We start from the raw sequence: 24150 nt of genomic DNA, 5'->3' as shown, positions 1-24150 counted from the left end.
GCTTGTTACATCTCTTGACCATGGTTCAGAATCATCCAAGGTAGTAATTTCAGTCCTGCAATATGGCACAGAAATGAAAGAGTAGCAGAGTTTACATACTCTGTATTGTGGTGGTACCAGATGTTCAGACATTAGTTTTCTTTCTTGTTTCCGTTCAGTCCAGAGGGACTGCATGGAAATGAGCTCTTTATCTGTGCTATTCTTGAAGATTTTGAGGTTCAGCTGTTAGTGATGGGTTCACGTTTTTCCATTGATTTCAGGAAAAACTAATCTCTTTTGCCTGAGCTTAGATGACTTCCCCACTTTGTCTCTAAAAAGCTGCTTACTGAATTTGCAATTATACCAGACAGGTGTACCTTTTTTTTTTTTTCCAGACATCCTTTCCATTTAGCATATCAACCACCATTTTTCTGTAAGAGACAAATACTGAATCAGTCTGGGATTCAGTAAGTTTTTTTGTTGCCCCATTCTGAGGCTGATGCTGTGTGTATGCTTTTGAATGGTTTCCAATGATGGAATCCACCTAGACCCACTGCTTATCATCACCACAAGCAGCTGTAAAACAACCTGAAGCTGAGGTATTGTCCACACCTGCCCACACTTACCGTCTTGTATCAAGTTGAAAAAAATGAGACCAAGGCCATCCAGCCTGTTCTGATGAAACCAGGAGACTGTCAAGACCAGAAGACTTAACTTAATAACCTGAAGCAGATATGGGCTCTCAAAATCACAGCATGGTTGTTAAAAGTTGGGACAGTGTCACTAAATCTGGATGTGATGATGTTAATAACAGTAATACAAATATTATTTTGGTAATATGTGTGTTCACTGATGAAGAATTAGAGCTGTACCAATTTTTAACTTTGAAATATCTGGTTTTTTACATTAATCTTTAGTTTCAATCTTGTAATATTGTGCCAGCATAATTTGTTTGGCAATGAATATGAAAATCTATTGTTAATGATACTGAGTTTGGCCAGAGACCTTAAATGATAATATTCAAGGTTTCCATGGCAAAGTGTTTCACTGGATCCTTGTCACACTTTTTTTTTTTTCTTTTTTTTTATGTGAAGAAAGCCCTTACGTTTCCACGTATGCAGTGGTTACTGCTACTGTAAAAAATTGCAGATTTTTTTCTGCCATCCACACCAGGATGTCATGTTATATCCTGTGCGTAGAATACATTAATAAACACCATTGAATCAGAAATGCCATGTCTCTGTGACGCAGACAGGTCTTGTGCTTTTTATGAAGATTAGAAAAATTGATTTAAAATTTCAGGGGCTTTATATCTGTCTAGATCTAAGGCTTTGATTCTTAAAAACGTCCATTCTGCAGCAATCTGGATGTGTTTCACTTTTGGACTCAAAATCCTTTGCGTACCTAAAATTCTGCTTTTGGCCAAGCTCTCTGGTACCTTAGTTTTCATGGTGCTGCATAGCTTGATATCTGTTAAATATATAGAAAATCTTTTAGGCTTCATTAAATAGATGTTCCTCAATCTGTGTTAGCTGAGATGTGAGTGCTGCTAAGTCAGCTGTTGTGTAGAACTGGTGAGGTTTCCCACACGATGGCTGCAGAAGTGGGGATGCTACTTCCCGGGACCTGCTGGTTCAGCTAGAGGGCAGGTACCCAGCCTGTGGGTGAGAGTTTCAAGGCACATCTCCTTCCTCTGGGCAACATGCGGTAACCCTAAATTCGTAGATTGCCTGGAGCTACAGGCATTACCAGCTTTCCTTTTTGAAACTCCTTTCTGTACGATGTAGTCAAGAAACTGGAAGAATGAGGGAAAAAATGTGGTTGTGACCTGGATTGTACATGTGAAGTAGGGGAAACCTGGTTTTTAATTCCTATGCCATTGAGAATTTCTGTGTTTTTATCAAATGGGTATTCAATATTAAACATCTTGAAGCTGCCCCCCCTTTTGTCAGGGCATTGTTCTTTCTCAGAAATGAGGGAGTTGTTCTTTTGCTTTGAAACAAACAAAGAAAACCTGGTCCACCTCACTCCGAGATGGCTAAAGGTAATGAATCCTAACTGGAAGGAAGTATCTTCTTGAATCTCAGGATACATTGTCTAGTCCTTACGAACTCTTCAGCCTTTCCTCTTGTCTGTGTGTAGTAACTGCTGCTCTAATTGCTGCCCAATGTGTATCCCCTTTCTAAGCATTTAAATATTTTCTCTCTTTTTTTCATTATTCCAGAAGTCTAATTCAGGCTGTGGATTTTGCTGCACAGCCAGATGCTAGGCCCCTGTAAATCTAGTTCTGAATCTTCACATATGTGTACTAACATGTATGTACCCATTGCTATTTACCTATCTTAAACTAGTAGATACCTTGGTGACCCTATGTGGTGTTCCACCATTCTCATATGTGTATGCAAGTTGTGGATGCATTTAGAAGTTTGCTTTAGAGTCAGTGCCTCATGTGAGGGCTCTCATGTCCAGGAAATTCAGGACAGAATTTGGATCCTATGTGGCATGTCTTGCTCGGGAGTACTCAGTAGAGGGAGCATGCTAGGTTTGTTCTGCACGCAAGGTAACTCTTTTTCACGTGCACAAAAGTCCCAGTGAATGTACATTTTTTAGGATTTCCAAGCATCAAGCAGCCGCATTAGAGCTACTACCTGCCTATGCTGCTATGCTGTCCAGCATTGGGAAATTCCAAACAAATGGCCAAACTTGTCTTTTTTTTTTTTTTTCTTTTTTTTTTTTTTTTTTGCCAGGATACAATTTCTGTGTGGGGGAAAAAAGGGCTGTATCTGGAGAAACCTGGACATTTGCCAGATTTCACTCAGATTATTGAGTTTCTCTGGGATGAAATACAAAATAGAGTGCAAGTATTAAGAGTTCCTTGTTTTAAACAGAAGTCATTTTTTCTTTTCATAATTCTTGATAGTGTTTCTGTTGTCAAGATTAGATTCAGATGAAGAAGAGGTTATTAATTAGAGAAACTCATTCTGATGCCATTGCAAGATGAACTAATTTCAGTACATAAAATGTTGACAGCTTTCAGATTTTTACATTTTATATACTACCAAGAATTCTGTTTGGTTGCTTTAAATCCTGTCACATTGCCACAATTAATTACTAGTATTTTTGCCTTGCAATTGAAGTGATTACAAGTGTATAATTTAGCTTCAGGCAGCTTTTAGCCAAAATATAATTCAATATCCAGCTGGTTTTCCCCTCACCTCGCTCAAGCACCAGAAAACATCTATCTTTCCAGACTCATCTGGTGAAGCCAATAGCCATGGTGTCAGCAGATTGAAGCTCAAACAGAAGTACTGGTGTCCCGGTCCCTAGATCAGCATTTTCTGTACTTCTGGACTTGTAGATCACTATGGTTTTTACCAAGAAAGCGTTGAAAACCCTTTGCCCCAGAATGTTTCTGTTTTGAGCATGATCTCTGTCTAAATGGACCTTCCCTTTCTTCTCCTTAGTGTTTTGATGCTAGAAAGGCCCAAATCAATTGGTTCTGTTGTAAACTACAGCAATGCGGCAGTCTGAAAAAGGAGAGCCCAAACTCAGATCTGGAGTACAACCACTAATGAGAGGGGAAAATGCATAATCTGTCTCTTCAAATATCTGTCACTGCAGAAAGCATTTATAGGTTTACTTGTGATTCAATAGGTGATAAGTTTTTCGCAGAGTCAGCACTGAACCTCCTGTACGTTGTGTCAGGTGGTGCCTAACTAACTGCCTTTTTTAGATGAAGCATAAAAATGAGGCTTTGCCTTTAGAACCTTAATGAGTGCTGGGATTAACGTTGTAGTTGTTACACCATAGCGCCTTGTCTCCCTGGAGCAGAGCTCAGGGAGGGTGGAAGGTATCTGAGATGGTGTTTGGTACATTGTCCTGTGTGAGCAGAGGGGCAGCTGTGCGGTCAAGAAATTCACAGGCTTTCCCTGACAGTCCCTCCACTTTGGCACCCTCAAAGACTGTGTGCTGTTCATAAAGCCTCTGGGCCTAAGCTCTGGGATGATTCAGAGCAGGAGACTAATTTAGGTATTCCCAGAGGAACCTCTCTTTCTTCATTGACTACAGAGAGAATGTAGGATTACAAGCTTTCTGGGTACTACACAGAGAGATGACTTTTCTTATCAATATCTAAAATGTATGAATTAAAATATTTTGCATTCATAGTTCCCACTGAATTTGGTAGAATTGTTTTGTCAGTGTTGGATGTTTAGCCTTTACAAGTACATATGACATAATAGGGAAACAGTAACTTTCCTACTCACGTTGTAAATTGAATTACACCACATCTTATCATTATAATACTCTCTAATTCTCTAATTCTCTAATCAGAATGTCTGAGCCTTTAGCAGGTAAGCATGTTGTTTATTAAAAAGAGTGGCAAAATATCTTTCAAGAGAAAATAGTGCATGATGTACTAATGTGTTGCTAATTCTAGTAACCTAAAATATAGGTAATTTGATGATGAGATGCTCTCTGAAAGTGGAAAGCATTAGAATAGATCTTTTTCTTCTTACTGCAAAACTTCACTAGATGTCAGTGTGGAAAGTATTTTTACTTAAATCCTATGTGAACTGTAGAATGAGAAGTGTTAGTTCCTTTAACACATGCAGATTTAGGATGGCAGTTATTAGAATTTGGTAGCTGGGGAGTTTCTTGATAATTTATTTGTAGAAATGTAGTTTCAGAACAATGAAAGCAATTTTGATCATTTCACACTGAATTCTGAAAATTATTTCTGTTCAAGTAGACATGAAGTCAAAATTTGTTTCAGTACTTACAGAAAGTTTTGAGATTCGTATTATAAATCGAAATGACATTTAAAAACAATTAAAAACAATTTTAAGTGTTAAAAACCAGCAGATTTTTGGTTTTGTTTTAAACTGTTGATCATTTTGAGTCAGTAAAAAATTCAATGTATATTTTATTGCTGTTGGTTTGTGAAAACTGGACTTGTTTGTGTGAAGGTAGCAAGTGTATTTTCACATGGCTCAAGACGGGGCTTAGGCATTAACATTTAGAAATTTAAGAAACATTTAGAAAATTAAGAAATGCATATATAACTGTATACATTTAAGTTTGGTTAAGGAAAGCATTCCTAATCTGTGAGTGGGCTTGTGCATTCTTTTAACTGTATTGGATATTTATAAAACATTTGAAGAGTCGCCTGTGTCTGTTCCTATGTGAGAAGGTTGGTTGGGTTTTTCTGGGTTTGGGGTTTTTTGGTTTTTTTTTTTGTTGTTGTTACATTGACACCTCAGTGCTTTTATTGAAGCTTTAAGGTTTGGTCTCTCATGAGATAGGTAGGCTTTTCCCTTTAAATGAATTCCTTTGTGTTTCTGAACTGAGACGCCAAGCGAAAGATAGTGGTTTAGATCTTGAATGGTGCCTTTGGTTTTGCTATGTTGTTAAAGTAAGCTGCTACGAGGACTAGTTGAGTAGGACAAGCCTAATTGAGCAGTCAGTGAACACCTGAACACAGGTATTTCTGCTGAAGCACAGAACTACAGAGGACACCCTCTCCAGTCGTCTTCTGTCTGGTCATACAGCAGTGAAAAGATGACGAGGAGAGGAAGACTGACTGCTTGCACGCTGGCTTCAACTGCCAATTCTCAGTTTTGCTCTTGAAGTTACTTGCATTTAACAGAAACTTACGTGACCTTTCTGTTTTTTGGGGTTATCACAAAGAGGTTGGTTCTGTCCAGAGTTAGGATAAGACTAAAAGAGCGATAAGGAAAAGCTTAAACTATATTTGCACTTGTTTTCCAGCTTTAACTTGCGTAGTAGGTACATAGCCATTAAAAAGCATTGTTTTAAAAATATGATTAAAAATGTTGACTCTGCAGGGGTTGCATCCAAGAGTTGTATTTTGTCTTTATTATTTCTAGCTGTTAAGTATGTTCCATTTCGAGGCAAAAAGTTGTTTTTTCTCTAAATACTGGCATCACAAACTCACACTATGTGAATCTTTACAGATACCTTAGGGGTGCTTTCAGTCCATTACTCTCAGGAAGTTGGTGCAGGTGAAACCAATTAACACTATAATTTGGATACAGCAAATCATTCTTCAGTAAATATTGAAGAGCTCTTAAATAAGTTCCTTTTGTATTTGCGCAACTTTTATTCAAAGTAAAAGCTTTTGCTTTTGCCACTGAAGATCACATGATTCTGAATGCAGGAGTTTGACATTTTTCATATTAGAATTTGACTTCTGCATACATTGATTAATGCTGTACTAATAGTAGCTAAACAACATGGTGATGGGTTAACTGAAATATGCAGAAAACGCATTTGAAAATGTAAATTTCAAATATATATATCAGCAGACACATTATAAGGAATTTTGAGAGGTTTGTTAAAACATTGCAAAGAGCTTGGGTGTAAGTTAAGGTATGATGAAAGTGATACTTAAGAGCTTAAAGTCTTTCAGTAGATTTCATTAATTTTTCATAAATTATGCCCACACATTGAGGAGAAGAAAAGGAATTTTTAAAGTACTGTTTTATGTAACATTTCGTTTTTCTGAACTGGTACCTTAAGGATGTTTGGTTTATGTCCTGTACTTTACAACGTTCAGGTGGCAGGACAAGTATAGCATTCTAAAGAGGCTTTACAAGGGCACCTTGAGAAATTGTCTCTTAATGTTTTTAAAACAGACAACTTAATTCCTCTTGCAGTTTTCTCTGTCAATGTTTTGTGATGGCTGACTCAGCAAATTCTGCAACTCTTGTTCCAGGCTTAGAATCTTTTTTGGCCCACAGGAAGGAACGTGCTGTTGCCTTACTTTGCACCCCTTTCTGTGATGATAAATAAATGCATGGTCTGATAGTAAGTCAGGCTGAACCACTTCTGCCTTTCTTGCATAGTTTACACCATGAATCTTCAGCGTGTTCTGTCCATTTCACCTGGGAGGTCATACACTTCTGTTTCTTGTTTGGAAGAAAGTAAAAAGGAAATTTGGGAAAAACTTCGCGGAATACTTAGCAAGTTCTTCCCTTTGTACTAGTGGGTTGCAGGGAAACCAAGACGTAGCAAAGTGCAGGAATGCCAGCTGTGAGATCCTGTATTGGAGAGCTCTGCCATTCTGACTTTGAGAGGTGAGTTTGGGTCTGTACTTAGAACTGGTTCATCTTTATGCAGGCTGCAAAAATTGCTTTTCCTTGCAGGGACCTTTCAAAAACACCAAGAGTCTTGCTGTTGGTTCTGGACTTGCGTTTTGAGTTGTTGTTGTTGTTGTTGGGGTTTTTTTTTGTTGGTTGTTTTTTTGTTGTTTTGTTGGGTTTGTTTATTTGGTTGGTTTTTTGTTAGTTTTTCGTTTTGATAAGTTTTTGTGGTTTTGTTTTGGTGGGGTTTTTTTGTTGTTGGTGGTGGTTTTTTGGTTGTTTTTTGTTTTGTTTGTTTTTCTCTGTTGGAATATTTTATTTTCTACTGGAAGAAACAGTTTTTGCACTGAATTCTACTGTGAAGTGAAATTTATGTTGGCATGCTCAGAGCTAAGGTTTAAGGCACTAATTTATGTTTTATAAATCAAATAAATAAATGTGCATACAAATCACTGATTAAATGCTTGAGTACCTTCTTCTTGGAACTGAAAGCTGTAGAACCCTTGTTAGTTTTGATGACCTTATATATGAGAAATCTAGATATGTTTAAGTGCTTTCTGAAGTGTGGTATGGTTTGGTCGTCATACTAGCCTTTAACTTAATTGCGTTTCCCATGGCATTATCATGTGAAAATGTATGGTTCAGAGTTTGAGATTTTTTTGATCCATCTGGAAGCAAGTAGAAGATTTGGATTTTGAGAGATCACTGGTGCACCATGTACTGTAACTCTGGGAACTGCTGCTGTAATAACATTTTATGTTGTTCCTTTGGAAATGTCTGCATTGATTTCTGTTAGAGTCTGGGTGAAATATTTTTTTGTTTAACTGTCTGTATTCTATGCAGATCTTAGGAAAGAGTCAAAGAACACAAAGCTAGGTTTTGCATCTAGTCTCAGTTGTCTCTCCAGTGTTCGGAAGTATTCCTATCCAAGAATATGCAGTAGCCTTACCAAGTCTTTTTCATGTATTAAATATGATAAATAATGTAGTTAAAGGATGTCGTGGATGAAGTTGCATGAAATGGTATGTTGTGCCTTGCCCTTCTCTGTTACCGAAGACTGTGTGCCAGACAATTTGGCACAAGTACAACCTTTGTACTTTACAACCTCTACAAGCTTGGTTCCTTTAATTCCTTAATTAGAGCAGCTCTCAGCTTGGCTCTTGTTTACACTGTTCTTCATGAGTCCTGGGATTTATCCTCTCTTGTCTACAGCTTCTCACTCTGCTCATAAACCACAATTTGGAATATATATGACACAGACTTTTGTAACATTTGTGGGAGTCTTCTCAAGGAAGATGAGAGTTGGCTGATCCACACAAGATTGCTGATTTTTCCATTTAGAGCAGTTAGGTATATGGTAAATGTTTTCAAATAAGATATTGTATTGGGAGAGCCAGAACTGGTGGCTCTGGTTTACTTTAAAAATGGGTGGGGAGAGCAAAATGAAGAATTTAATATAAGGAGTCATTTTGTGGCCTGTGTTGTGGATCCTGCAGGACAATTTTGTCCCCTTGATTTATGCTGATGTGAGCAGATGAAAAAAAAAAAGTTTAATTCATGTTCATTACATCCAAGCTATCATCCTTCCCCATTTCAAAAGTAAAAGCTGAAATCTTTCTCAGGGGGATATTAATTTGTGGAGGACAGGGTAGAAAAGCAGTACAGGTTGAGGGCTGCCTTGGTTGCAGCGACCATGAAATGGTGGAGTTCAGGATCTCGTGTGGCAGGAACAGAACAGCAAGCAGAATTGCAACCCTGGAATTCAGCAGGGCAAACTTTGGCCTTTTCAAACAATTGCTGGGGGAAATCCCGTGGGCAAAGCTGCTTGAAGGTAAAGAGGCCCAAGATAGTTGGTTAACATTCAGGGACTGCTTCTTCCAAGCTCAAGATCAGAGCATCTCGACATGTAGGAAGTCAAGGAAGGGAGCCAGGAGACCTGTGTGGTTAAACAGGGAAATGCTGGGTAAGCTCAAGTGGAAGAGGAGAGTTTACAGATCATGGAAGGAGGGGCTGGCCACTTGGGAAGAATATAAGGCTGTTGTCAGAGGATGTAGGGAGACAACTAGGAAAGCTAAGGCCTCCTTAGAATTCAACCTGGTAAGAGGGGTCAAGGACAACAGAAAGAGCTTCTTTGAACACATGGCAGATAAAACTAACACCAGAGGCAGCGTAGGCCCACTGACGAATGAGGTGGGTACCCTGGTGACAGAAGATACAGAGAAGGCAGAGTTACTGAATGCCTTCTTTGTCTCTGTCTACTCTGCCGGAGGCTGTCCTGAGGAGCCCCCAGGTCCCTTCCCCCTACACTGCTCTCTAACAGATCATTCCCCAATTTATACTGGAACCTGGGGTTGTTCCTGCCCAGATGCAAGACTCTACACTTGCCCTTGTTATATTTCATTAAATTTTTCCCCGCCCAACTCTCCAGCCTGTCCAGGTCTCTGGATGGCAGCACAGCCTTCTGGCGTGTCAGCCACTCCTCCCAGTTTGGTGTCATCAGCAAACTTGCTGACAGTGCACTCTATTCCCTCATCCAAGTCAGTGATGAATAGATTGAATAGTACTGGAATGTTTCATTCGTTTTTGCCACAAGTGCTACATAGGAAAAAAACAAACAAACAAAAAAACCCCCTAAAACCAAAACAAAGATAGAGGCAAACAACAACAAAACCCACACCCCAGAAAAAAAATATAGTAAAACCTTGACAAATGATACTTGCAGTATTGGTTTTGAAGCCTGGCATCTCATGAAAACTGTCTGAATACTTGCTTTAAGTATTTCAATAGATTTTCAGTAATAATTTAATATGAAGTTATGCTGTAATTATAAGTCCACACATCTTTGAATTCCATATTTAAAGACAAAGCTTGAATATAAGTGGATCTTAAAGGAGCATCTGAGATCTTGCCTGACAAGGAGGAGTCCTTTAGTGTAAAGGAATATTGTTTTCTGTTCCTTCCCGCCTCCTAAATAACGGTGCAGAGGACATTGCCAGGCTGTTATGGCACTTGGACTTTGTCTGCTGCCCTCATCATATTTACTAATAGGGATTTGTATTCAAAATTTAGCTGATGATTCATTTGCTAGTACATAGCTGAATACTTCTAGCTCATTTGGCAGTAAGTGTGTTGGCATAACGGGCATCATGGAAGCAAAATGTGTGTGTTTGTGTTTGGATCTTCCAGCAGATGTGTGATACAAAGGAGCTACTGCTTTGGCATGAACACTTTCCTGGCTCTGCCCACATTTTAAGCATTCCTTGGTTATGATCTGTGATCGCGGCTCATATTTATGTTCGTCTGCCTTTTCAGAATGAAAATAGCACCATTCTGTTTTCCTTTCTTTGTTCTTTTTGCTGTCGTGAAGACCGTGCAGCATGGTACAAACACTGTGGAAACAGAACTTTATAATATACTTTTTCCCAACTGCTGTATTGGTTCTGTAAACAATTTGTAATCCATCTGTCTCCATTTGGCACCTGAAAAGCAGGGGTTTGGAATCAAGGCTTTAGAACGTGCAGATGACTCAATTTCTGTGTGAGGTTGAGTACTTGTTTAAATTATTCTACATGGGTAAGTATGTAGGGAGTAAAAAGGTAAAGATAAGAGGAAATATATATTTGCTCCCTTTATTGTGTGTGGAACTTCAAGCAAAATAACATGTTCTACAGAGTGGACTTTAAGTCTTCGTGTGCCTGCTGTGTGTATAGTTTGCCCTCAAAACATGGTATAACTACTCTTTTTTTTGAGTTAATTTTCTGAATAAAATTCCTGCTTCTAAAGAAGCAGCAGTTTCTCTTCGTTTCTCATTTACAGGATAACTTTTTGTCCTGAGAAATTTCAACTCACGTCCTTAATTTCTTCATTTTTGTCAATATTACAGCTACAGCATCAAACAGTTGTGAGTACTGGGATGCTGTGTCCCAGTTCTAGCTGGTCTTCTCCCTTTATGTGGACGGGGAAGAGTGAGGACACAAGGAGGTCTGAGGACAGAAGGGCCTGGAAGGGAGGAGAAGCAGCATTAACTTCACTGCTTGTTGCCCTTTACCTTACACAAATGTGGCCATGCAAACACCCCGCATCAAACAAACAGGCAAAAAATTGCTAAAATAAAACTTGATAATGGGGATATTGAGCTGTCTTTGTAAGTTAAATTCTGGCTGTGATTAATTAAGTGAAAATGCTGCTGCAATCATGTTATCCCATGTGTCTTATTATTAAATGAAGGGAAAATATAGGAGGATATAAAACTCGCTTGCTTCTTTACTTGCTGGAGCATTTATTTCCCCTCGTCCATATGTGTATTGTGAGAACACCAGGCATAACAAATAGTGTTTGCTTTTAGTTTTGAATACGGTAGGATCCACGATCACTCTTATCTCTGTGAAAGCGAGCTCCAAAGCCTGTCTGACTGCCCAAAGAGTTTGCATTTCTTGCCGTGTGATGGATGGGTTCGTTGTTCTAATGAAGCACGGCTGTTGTTGGAGGTCATGGTCACAGGGGAGAGGCAATCCATCTTTAATGAGGGGCAGTTCTGTGGAGGCCTTGAATGCCAAGGCAGAGATGCAGCATTTCATTTTTTATTTGATGTCGAGGGCCAGTGCAGAGACAGTACCTTGTTTTACAAGGGTTTTTTTTTTTTAATTAAAAAGAAGGTGGGAGCTGTATCCTGTACAAACTCTAACCAGTTTAGATGTTTTGGCTTAGTTCCCAAGTGTAATGAGTCTGGAAGTTGCAAATAAATTCGTGTATTTCTATGGCCAGATCTCTGATCAGATAAGGAAATAGAACCTCTGGCCATGCACAGATGGTGTTAGACTTGCCAGTCTGAGCATCCTTAGGAACTGAGGTCTCACAGGCTGCATACTAACTAGCAGGCAGTGTCTGTAACCGAGGGGAACATTATGGCCTAGGGAAATTCTTCAGAGCAATCCTCATCAGTACAGATAGTAGGTGTGTATTTTTAGTACCTCTGAGGTTCAGGAGCTTGCATTGGGGCAGAATCTGAAGGTGGATCTTCTCAACAACCAGGCAAATTCTGTAATATTTATTCCCTGCTTTTTCTTTTCTAGACTGCTTATAGACATTTGAGGTTGATTGTGACAAAGAAAACTGAGCCCTTTCCATTGAGATCAAGAAGCAGCAAATTAAGAGTAACAACTTTTTTTCACTGAACTAATCATAGCTGGACTAGCGTGCCAGGGATGTAGAACTAAACACATTACCAGTCTCCTAACACATCTGGTTTGTTGAACACTGGTTGTGTTTAAGGTCTAAAATTGAGAATGTTTTCTCATGGTAGATTCATTTGATATTTTAATTGATTAGCCTAAAGACTATGTCTTACTACTGCATATGTGGCTTATATCTGTTTGAGGAGAACATAAAATAGTTTCTCTAAGCATGAAGAATGCTAATTATCTTTTTCCCTTTTGCTTCTACTCCTAAGCCTGTGGGAGACAGATGTTACTTAGTAAAAGGAGGGATAAACATAACTGCTTCTGGGCGCAGAAGCTGTTAAAATGTGGAATGCATCTGCTGTGGTTCACTGACATGTCTGTTCTTAGATTTTTTTTCTTTGAACAAACTTCTCTGAAAGTTGGCAGGAATCTCCAGCACTGTCGGTACAGAATCAAAACGAGTAAAGAGCTGTGTGTTCACCAGAAAATTGGAAGTTTGACTCATGCTTAGGCTTTGAAAAACAGAATATGTTTTATACCTATGTACCGAACACAACATTCAGGAGTAAAATATGTAATGTGATCGCAATTTTCTCTTTCTTGGTCGGTCTTGTTTCGTTTGTTTAAGGCTTTGTCTAGTTGGACAGTTTCAAACAAAAGTTACAGATTTAAGTATCTAAGGTAATGAAGGGGCAGAGCTAGTTACAAATGTGCTTCCTTTTTAATTTGAAAAGTTTGGCTGTTGACTGGTCTCTTTTCAGCCCAATTCTTGTACTGTATTCATCATCCTGGTATCTGAACAAACAACACATAAACTCATTTAGAGGAAAGGAGGGTTTGCATGTACCAATATTTAGTTTATTTGGGGTTAGGATTTATTTTAAAAAATTCTTAAAAGCAAACATTTTTACTGTATTTTTGTTTATCTTGCAGGTTGATCCAGCTTTGAAAGAAAAATTAAAACAGAACACTGTAACACTGGAATCTGAATATGAGGTAAAATAAATTTGTTGCTTGGGGCTCATAACCTTGGCTACCCTTGATTACCATGGCCACTAGTGGGTTGTATCTGTCCCTAACTAAAATTAGATCAGCCATCTGCCTTTGGCTCACTGATGTCCAATAAAAACAAGGTTTTATGTAAAGAAAGGTTTTTGAACATGCAGTACCTCTTTCTTAACACAGCTTTACTTTGATGTCCAGGTGCCAAGTACAGTGGTACAAATAAATTCCACTATTTCTGTGGTTAACCTACTCTGTAAATGTAGAGCTGATGTTGGCCTTAGATGGAATGTGTATACGTGTACGTCAGGAATTCCACTGCATGAGTATTTATGATCTTTAGACCAAATTACAGAACAATGTGCTTGACATGCTTTCTGTTATTTCCTGCTTCTGAAACGTATGTGTATCTTTCAAACAACAGCTATTCCTTTTTCACTATTCAGAAAATTTTAGAGAGAAATATTTCACTCTTTCCTTAACAATGCATTTTCTTCAAATATTACTGAGCTCCAAAATGACTGGTTTGGCCAGTTTAATATCCAGAGTTTCATAAATCTTCAGGCCTGCAAAAAGCTGTGTTAGAGAAACTGGAAAAAGCCTCCCCCCATATCTGGAAACAAAGATAAAGCTATATAAGATAATTTTTAATGTTTTAAAATTATTTGGATCGAATGTCCAGCTAACACTTTATCTATCTCTATGGTCTTTATGCTGAACACAGGTTTTCTTTTTCTTCCTGTAACACATGCTTGTCATAAGCCTTTGAAGAGCTTGATTGCACCCATAACTCTCATACTTAGGTGTCCAAATGGCAGTACATGGTCTTGCTAATAAAACCTTTCCATTATATTACTCTTTTATGATTTGCCTGAAATAAAAGTAAAGCTTACCTTTTGTATTTTCACATGCCCAGTTTCACAGAACATCTGCCTGCCTGCCAGGTTTGTGACAATGTTTTATCAGTATTGCAAACAGTTTTGGGCCATCCACGTTCTACAAAGATCTGTGTTTTATGCTGTAGGGAATAAAAAGATTTGATCCCTGAGTACATAGGGAAAGTTCCAATGGAAACTCAAACCATACAACACCATTAAGTTCTAATTGCCTCTGGGATTATTGAGTCTCTCATTTTTCATAGAATATACTGTAAGGCTGCTCTGATATATTTATGTGGAAGAACCACAAGCAGTAAAAAGAACCACATCTCTCTGTTTAACTCACTACCTAGCCTCAAAATCAGCTGATCTGTATTCAGATGAGCCTTGCTTTCTCTCCAGAAGATAAGTAAATAGTCGAAGGATAATACTTAAATGGTCATAATTGCGTTAGCTTTATGGATACATCAATGGTAATAAAATGCAACCGACATAATGATGTATCACAAGCCTAGTTGGGTAATGAGGCTCCTTCCTGATGGACAGAAATGACAGAAGCAATCTTATTTTTTTGCTTAATCTAACCTGCAGAGAATTTCCAGGCTGAAATACTTCCAAAGTAGTGTTTGGGTCTCATAGAGGGCAGACCAGTTCAGCAAAATAGACAGATTTGCATTCCCACATAATGAAAATAGATTCAGATTATTGTTTTGAGCTCTAATCTCAATGTATACTTTACTATAGGCACCAACTTGCAAGCACTGAGCATATTAATTTCTTGCTTCAGTGAAACTTGTGGAACTACCAGCAGTCATGCACATACTTTGCAGGCTCCGTGCTGTGTGACAATTTTAGTCAACGTTGCCTCTGTATTCTGGTGGACAAAATCTGCCCAGTCACTGAGTTACAGCTGTCATTTAGAAGAGTAGTTTTCTGTGGGCCCCATGTGTTTCAGGTTAGGGGGGTTTGAGTGGTTTCCGCTCCGCCCCCCCCCCGCCCTGTCTTTACTTTTTGGCTTGTCCAAAATATAGCTCTTTAAGAACATCTTCTAATTATCTATATAGGTCATGTTAGAGGATTACAGTGGTGGCTGTTACTGAATATGGTATGATAAGAGATCAAGGGTAGTTTTAAAAAAAGTTGCTGTTTTGATATGTAAAGCCTTATTTTACAGTATTATTAGCATTATATCTGCAGCTGTTACTGAGGATACCAAACCAGCCCTTTTGAAGCATGGTTGCCTGATGCATGCAAATGTCCATTGGCCCTCCCTAAGACTTTTAAAAACATCATATTGTCCTTACAGAGATGTACATATTGAATACATACTGAATTATTTTAGAATGCCATAATTTCTGCTATAAGCATACACCTTTATGGGCATATTGATAAAGACTTTTCTGATATTTTAAACATATTGAAGTCTGCATTTTGTCTCCAGTGTGGTGGTGAAAAAAAGTTGTAATCACAGATTCGATCCATTTACTGTGAGGAAATCAAAATACCTTTTCTCATCTTCTAATTTACTGAATTAAATCTTCTCAAACTATACAAAATCTCCTTCATTTCATATAGAAGTATTTCTGGCCAGGATACTATTTTGAGGAAGAAAGAATTTGCATGTGTAATTCGTACTGCATTTCTTATATCTCAGATCTGTTAATAATGCCATTTATCTTGTGCCTTGGGACGTGCCAGAGAAGCGAGCTACCTTTCCATATGTTCTCCATTGTTTATGTATTCCTCTCACACACATTTATGTCCTCATATGGCCAATTAGTCCTTGCTGCTCCCCTTTGCCTAATAAATCACAGCTCTATCCACTACTGACACTAGTACTAATGTGAATGTAGTTCTGCTGCTGAGCTGGGCCTTGTAGAACATACTGTAAAAAATGGCAAGTGTTTGACCTGTGACAAAAGGCTGGAGTATTTTATTTGAAAGCACAAAAGTATTGTTTGAAAGAGGGATAAAAAACTGGTCACTGTGATGAGTGGAAAACATCCCTGTGGATGTTTAACAATCACAGTACATTCCTTTTCACTAGTTTAAATGCAATCTCAAAATAACATTCCTTATTCTAGCACTCAGTTTCTGAGTTTCTGAAATTAATGGTCTAGTATACACTAAAAATTCTGGCCTCATTCAGTTACATCAGACTCCAAAATAAAGAATTGTTGTTTAGGGTTTTTGAAGGAAATAAAAACATCTTTAAGAAGAATTTATTAACATTTTACGATGGAAAAATGAATTTGAATCAAATATGTGATGTCCAGTGGGAACCAATGGCAATTGACGGCAGAGGCAAGAATATCACAATAAATAAAAAACATGAAGGATTGCTATGGAAACTGTAAATGAGAAGTTGTAAAGCAGAGAAGATTGATAAAAGATGCTAAGGACATCAGAGAGTTGTCTGATGCTGGGGCACAAAGAGCTAATTCAGTCTTTAGGAATATAAACAGGAATGGTAGATGGTAGGAACAGGTGATTTTACTTCGGAGTGTGGCACTGATGAGGCGAATACTGAAATACTGGATCTGCTTCTGGTGTCCACATTTTGAACAGGGCTTTAAAAATGAGATAGGTTGCAGAATAGGCTGAATAAATTAACTCGGGCCTCAAGAAAATGCCTTAGAAGAAACTTAAAGATTTAAATCTTTATAATGGTGCTGAAAAGAATGTTAGTTATATAGGAATACTTTCATAAGAAGAAAGTGCTAGCTAATGAAGATATTTTTATTGTCGCAGCAAAGATACTAAATTTAGAAGTCCATTATTAATAGACAGGAACATCATTTGAACACAGGAGCAAGAAAAATAGGTTCTGTGTCTTTCAGGATATTAAAACTATAAAACTTCTAAAAGTTTTCCTTAAACTGGTTGCAAGCTATTGGACTCAGCATGGCATAAGTAAAAGAATATGTTGGTCTGCGAATAGTCAGTCTAGAGAGCCCTGCTTTCTTGACTTAAAGTTTGTGAATATTGAGCAGGTTTTGTTCCTCGTAGTTTGATAAATCACAAGAGATCAATGTTAGCTCTGGACAAAAGTTGCGTGACTGTTTGTCGTGAGAATTACAGCAAAAGTATTGTATTAAAATGTTTATTCATGACAGTTCAAAAAGTAAAAGCAGGTATATGGAGAGATGGCTTGGAATATAACCTGTATATTTACTATCTGAAGAGCAGCAGAAGAGTTTGAATAAGCTCTTCTAAAAAGATTTAAGCCACTTAATAATAATTTGACTTAACTTTGGGGATTGTAGTGCTGGCAGAATAGATGAAACATTTTTTTCAGGAAGGGACAGTGTAGTAACATAGCAATTTATAGTATTAAATAGATGTGTCAAGATGTGTGGACATGGAGGACTGCTCTAGAAGGAAGGTAATTCCTGAATGCCAGTGGTTGAAATCTGCAAGTATCTTGTCGCTGCCATTATCAGTACCAGGGGATTTTGTTGTTAAGAACAAACAGATTACCGTATTGAATTGAGTAACTTCAGTGTCTGGGAAGATACTAGTGGCTAAATAGCTTGAGCTGTTTGAGAGATGACAAAGATGTTGGGGGGGAAAAAAAAAAAATCCCTCCTTAGTGACTGTTGTGGCACTAAATGAGGTTGAGATATTGTTCTTTCTCCCTTTAATCACTCCATCCTTTCCATGCTCTCTTTGTCAATGCATTGTCCAGCCTAGACTTTAGATTCCGACTCTCCTCCAGGTTGTGTCTGGGATGAGTGGAGTTTCTTGCATTTTGGTTTATTCACGTCTAAAATGGTATGGAGAGTTTTTATTTCACTGTGAGTCCTCATCACGTAATGTTTGGTAGAGAAAGACAAAGTGGTGTTAGTTTATCATTAATGGGAACTGCTGTGGGAAAGGATTGTGGTTAGAATAGTTTGTGCTAGGCATTTTATTCTGAGTGTTTGTACAGTCCACAGCCAAGCTATGGTTTGCTCCTTTTCTTCTTGACATCTTAAAAGCCTTGTGTGCCATAGTTCAAAACGTGATCAGAGCAACACAAGAAGGTGGGATTTGGTGATGGGTATGACACAGGAAGAGTTGTGGTGGAAAAGCCTTCTTGCAGGAAGAAAGACACTTAACCTCCAGAGGAATGCCAACAGGGTATCACTTTTTAGTGGTCTTATTTCAGGAATTCATCTCTACTAAATAGCCCTGTAAATTATTTCCTGGTCATGTTTATAACATATTTCTTAGCACAGGATTTTCCTTAACCATGAGCTGTTTCTTTCACATGTGTTGCATTTGCAGTTTTCTTATTCCATAAGAAATCTTCCTATAAGAAACCACCTTCTTATGAAGGTATTTATATATAACTAACATTCAGTACCTTTAAAAATATCTAAATCTTTAAGTTTCTTTTAAGGCATTTTCTCGAGCCCTAAGTTAATATATTCAGCCTATTCTGCAGCCTATCCCATTTTTAAAGCCGTGTTCAAAATGTGGACACCAGAAGTAGATCCAAAAATCTATGATTTCTTATAACTGGAAAACAAAGTGGGACAGTTAACCAGTTAACAGTGCAATCATACAGCAAACATGGTCGGACATACAAATGCCTGTTAGAAATAATCTCTTCTTTCTTCTCTCTCCAAAACAGAATCCTTTGTACCTGCTTGCCTGCCCTGAACACTTTTTTTTTTTTTTTTTTTTTTTTTTAAAAATCTCAGAGGAACTGAGCGACTCCTATCATGTTAGGGCCAACACCGTGTGTTGTCTCAGTCACAAAAAAGAAGTTTGAGTGGGGAAAGTGGCATTCATGCAGCATGGCTGAATTCTTTTGTTTATTGTCCTGAGGGATGCTGCTAGCTTCTACCTGGCATTTTCTTGTGCAGCCGACTAGGTGGAAATGTTAAGCACTTCTGTCATACTAATGGGCCCCCAGTGGGGAATTGCTAGATCTTTGGTATGAAATACCTCTGAAGTAACTTTAGTATAGCGTATGGGAATTCAGCTACACAGTTACATACATTCTTCCCATTGACTGCCTCCAAAGAAGATAAAGCAAAATGGATAGTTTTGAAGGAAGCTCTTGTCTCAGCAACCAGGCACAGTGACTTTTTGCAAGAATATCCTCCTTTTTGTTTTGCGTAGCTTTTTTTTTTTGGGGGGGGGGGGGGCGGGGATGGGGAACAGTTTTATAAACATTATCTGGAATATTCTGTGGTTCCCAGTGTACTTCCAGATGATGCCCACATGGACACTTAGGCTAAATTTTAAATCCTTTAAAAGGTTGTTATATTAATAAAACTCTCACATGTTCTTTGCTTCTCAAATTATTGTTACTCATCTTTATTTAAAGCTCAAACTATACTGTACAAATGTACTCTGCAGCAGCAAGTTATTATCAGAAAGTTGGTCACTGTCCTAAGTGACTTTTCTGGTCAAACAGAAAAATGAGATGTGAGGTGATGGTGAAGACTGACCATGGAGTTTGCATACTTTTTATCTAAAAAATGAAACTTTAAAAAATTGAATAGAAAAGTTCCCCTATTTCAACCCCTGACTTAATCGTACATCTGGTACGACTTGAGTTTTGCTCAAGTATAGCTGGGAGATATCACTGAGAATTTCAGAGGCGGTGGGAAGTGCTGTTGGCAATTCACTATGTAATACTCCATCTTGTTCGTGGCATCTACCCAGCAAGTCATTGGAGAACCAGTGTCCCGCTGTGCCATCTTGCAGCTCTAACATGAAAATAAAGAGTCTTTAAACACAATGCAGTTCAAAACCAAAGTACCCTCCAACCATAGAAAGACCACAGAACTTACCTTCTAAAACTTCCACTTAATTCTTGTAAAAAATTTAGGTAGATGCCTTGAGTCTTCTCAGATAGAAGTCTTTCTGATTTGATTTTTCAAGACCTGTTGGTTCTGGTAGAATGAAATGTAGTTTTATTCACAAGTTATTTGTGTACCGCACATCCAGCAGTATTGCTGAGGAGTAGCTTTACTGTCACTGGCAATATAGCAGGGGGCTAACACCCATATTACTGTCATTATCAAACAGATAGGGGATGTTGGCACAGAGAAGAAACAGGAGGATTTTTTTTCCTATGTGAGGTTTGCCCAGCAGCACAAATTGAACAGTAGCCATTGATGTTACTGAAAAAACTATTTATGGCTGAAAGGACTGAAGTTGCTGTGTTAACATTTAGCCAAAACCATAGTTTCTACGCAGAGAAAAGCATTCTGTTTCAGCATATAAATGGTCAAGCAAGTTCTGGAAAAGAGATAAGTAGAAAATCAGCAGGAAGGTGTAGATAAGAAACAAAAGTCCCAAACTATGCTAACCCTGTGTGAATGTTACCTGAACTAACTGAGGCCAGGATAGTGGAGCTGCATGTGAGAGATTTAAGTCACCAATTCAGAAGGGTCAACTACTCAGTTAAAAAAACGTGTCCACACTTCCAAGTATTCCTAGGCCTAGGTTTTGATGTTTGAAATACACTGTTTCTGTGGTGCCAGGAGGCTTTTGTGGGCTCCAGACAGGGACGTGCTGTGGAAATCCATTTGTTCTTCCTACCAGCCACAGAACTGTCATTTTTTGCTCTTGCTGCTCTCCTGCATTGCATAAGATCACATATCTCCTTCAGCCAAGCTCACCTTTGTATAGTTGAAAAAGATCCTACAGGCATCCCAGAAGTCTGTCCCTGGCCACTCCTCTAGAGGATTGTGCTGCAGTAACCAGGACATAACCTTTACAAAGTTTAATATGATACAAAGTTGGCAAGATCAAGGACTCAAAGTTGGGAAATTCCTTGGTTCTATTAACTTGGCTAGGTCTCTCGATCTACAAATTCAGAGAGAAACCTTAATAAGCAGCACTTTTCTTTCTGGGGCACATTAACCATACCTTGATAAAACTTCTGTTTACAAGGGAAATTAAAACTATTATAAACGTACTCCAATGCTTAATTAAAAGTGGGATTTGCTGAATTTCAAATGGTTGATCTTGAAGGTGTACTATTGTACTCATGCTATTCTTTATGTTGGAAGATTCGGAGTTTCGTTTTTGCTCAAGAAAAGATAAATAACCCATGCATGAGTTCTCTTGGCTTTAGCCATAGAGCTTGTGAGTAGTTTGGACTGAGAAGTTCATCTTGGGTGATCTGCAGGTGTAATGCATAAATGGCACTGGGTTATCCTCTGAGATTTAATGTGATTTTTAAGACATTCTTCATTTTAAGAGGGGAAACTGCTTGTCAGTTAGGAGAAGATCATGGCAAACCCTAATTCCTAGATGGAAGTCTATTTGCCTGATGTTATTTTCTATTATTTTAAAAATTCAAGGCTGTGTAATCATGTAGTTTTAACCAAGTGCTATGATAATTTGTTTTGCTGAGTCATGTATATCACTGTAGCATCTTCACACAAAACCATGAGAGGACTCTACAGACATTAATTAAACTCTGTGACATCTCTGAGATGGAGGCAAATTCTGTTCTCATTCTTCAAAGTGGCAAAACAATGCACCGACACGTTGGCATAGTTAAATGGAAAATAACCTATGGGGAAAGAGTCTCTTAAACCAGTTCACCATAGGTTAATTGATTGTGCCATAGATGAATGGTATTGGAACCCACCGAAGTAAGCAAAAAAATCTGTTGTTTTTATCATTGTGGTTTTTACTAGTCTTCAGCAAAGCCAAAAAGAGAAGCAGCTCTCTGGGTGCTTGCATGCAAAGGAACTCCCCATTTTTTCCCTTAAAAAAGCACCTTATTCTAGCCGTAGCATGCTGCTTGCTGACTTGCTTGTATACACATTCTCTAGTTGGAAAAAACACTTTTTAATGTGAGGATTAAATCGCTAATCATGGGCTGTTAAATCACAGATCATTACGCCACTAATAACAGATATTCAGTTATGTCATGATATAAACAAAGTAAGTACCACTAAGTTTATATTAAGAAAATGAGATACCAAAAGGTGATTCTTGGAAAGAGTTGTAAAAAAAACAAGGCCATATCAGCGTGATGACAAAGTTAAGATTTCAGTCATGCACAAGGCAGCATGTTCAGTGTTAGCTTTAATTTTGTACCTCTGCTTCTATACATCATCATAGGGTTCCTCAATGTATTTTTTTTATGGTCTTCAAGCTGGTTTGACATCCTTGCAAAACCAGACTGGTTTAATGCATTTCTTTCACTGCATCTTTTGGCCATGAGGATGTTCTTCCGTGGCTCATCTTTTATCTGCAAATGGGTTTGCTTACTATAATGGTAGGAAATAATTGTCTCTCTGAATTAGAGCAATTTCTTTCTGTGGTGCTCATCACAGAATTTATTGCATCAAGCTGTAAAGTAAACAGGAGTTTTTTTATCCCTCCTTTCACATGTGGGAAACAGAGACTAAAGCCAAACATTTTTTTGCAAGTGCACAATAAATTAGGTCAACCTGAGCACCAATAACTCTAAATTAATTTCTGCAGATTTCAGTTTATTAATTGTGGCATGAAGACTATCCTGCAAGAGTAAAATTCAAACTATTTTTAAAATTTTATTTTGTTTTAAGGCTGGCAGAGGATCATGGCTTTTACTTAATTTCAAGCTAGGCATTTGAACCCGCAATTACGAAGTGGAAGTCTATTTACATGCTGCTCTTTTTTTTTTTGTCTTTTTTTTTCACTGTGCCTGTCTGTATAGCTGCGTTTTGGTTTTTGGCGGTGTGGGGTTTGTTTTCTTTTGTTTTTCTTGAATTTACAGCTTTTGTCGGTCCTGTAATTCTACGAGGCAGTTTAGCTGATTTAGGAAGTGAATCAGTAGATTTAATGGACTACACTGATCTTACTTTAAACAGCTAATTTTCAATATCCTTTGGGCTATTTGAGACAAGCAGGAAAAGTGATGCTGGTCTGATCCGATTACATTTCATTGTAGTCTCCAATGACTGACTATTTAGTACATTTGAATTGGGAGAAAAATAATTTTGGTTTTTAGACTGCTAGTTTATATGGATTTCAATTTAGTAAAAGTTAGAAGTAATTTACCGTCTTTATGTGGTGTCTCCATGAAGTTAGGTGGGCAGAGTCCAGGTGGCTAAAAAGAAAAAAAAAAAAAAAAAAAAGAAATAAGACAATAAGACATGAAAAAGACCCAGCCAGTTGAAATGGAAGAGGTTAAATTCATCTGAGGGCAGAACTAGCTGCTTACCTAAATTCTCACTGTGCAGCTCAGGCAACCTGAAGGAGCTGTGCAACTTTGCAGCTTGTGCTGCACCTAATCAATAGGAGGACTCTCAGTTTGGTCTTATTCTCAGCCCCAAGATTAATTTAAAATGTAGCTGCATGCATGTCTTGGCTTACAGCTAATGTAGCCATTTATTCTGGGGTGATACTGTTGTAAGAATTTTGATGTCTGTGGTCAAGCAAAAAGGTTTTGTTTAGTTGTAGGTGAGTTATTGTCATGGTTTAACCCTGGCCAACAACTAAGCACCACACAGCCGCTCGCTCCTCGCTGGTGGGAGGGGGGACAGACTCAGAAGAGTAAAAGTGAGAAAACTCGTGGGTCGAGATAAAGACGGTTTAATAGGTAAATCAAGAGCTGTGCACACAAGCAAAGCAAACCAAGGGATTCGTTCACTGCTTCCCATCAGCAGGTGGGTGTTCAGCCATCTCCAGGAAAGTCGGGCTCCATCACACCTAATGGTTACTTGGGAGGACAAGCGCCATCACTCCAAATGTCCCTCCCTTCCTTCTTCTTCCCCCATAATATGCACTGAGCACGATGTCATATGGTGTGGGGTATCCCTTGGGTCACATGGGGTCAGTTGTCCCAGCTCTGTCCCCTCCTAGTTTCTTCTGCATCCCCAGCCTACTCACTGGTGAGTGGTGTGAGCAGCAGAAAAGGCCTTGACTCTGTGTAAGCTCTGCTCGGCAGTGAATAAAACATCCCTGTCTTATCAACACTCTTTTCATTACAAATCCAAAACATAGCCCCTATGAAGAAAAAAATACTTTCTCCCAGTCAAAACCAGCACAGTTAAATACATA

The 24150-nt window shown here is 38.3% G+C and overlaps 1 protein-coding gene across 1 annotated transcript in view; it reads left to right on the top strand.

The window, feature by feature from the left end:
• The window catches only part of LOC135989556 (cytochrome c oxidase assembly protein COX16 homolog, mitochondrial), a 51026-nt gene that overhangs the window by 22569 nt on the left and 4307 nt on the right, over positions 1–24150 (top strand). The window contains exon 3 of the mRNA XM_065636469.1: positions 13196–13258. Within this exon, the coding sequence (XP_065492541.1) occupies positions 13196–13258 (63 nt within the window). The remainder of the gene's footprint in view (positions 1–13195; positions 13259–24150) is intronic.

Source organism: Caloenas nicobarica, chromosome 5, assembly GCF_036013445.1.
Source record: "Caloenas nicobarica isolate bCalNic1 chromosome 5, bCalNic1.hap1, whole genome shotgun sequence".
NCBI lineage: Eukaryota > Metazoa > Chordata > Aves > Columbiformes > Columbidae > Caloenas > Caloenas nicobarica.
The sequence above is the reverse complement of the archived record's forward strand: the minus strand, read 5'-3'. Positions and strand labels throughout refer to the sequence as shown.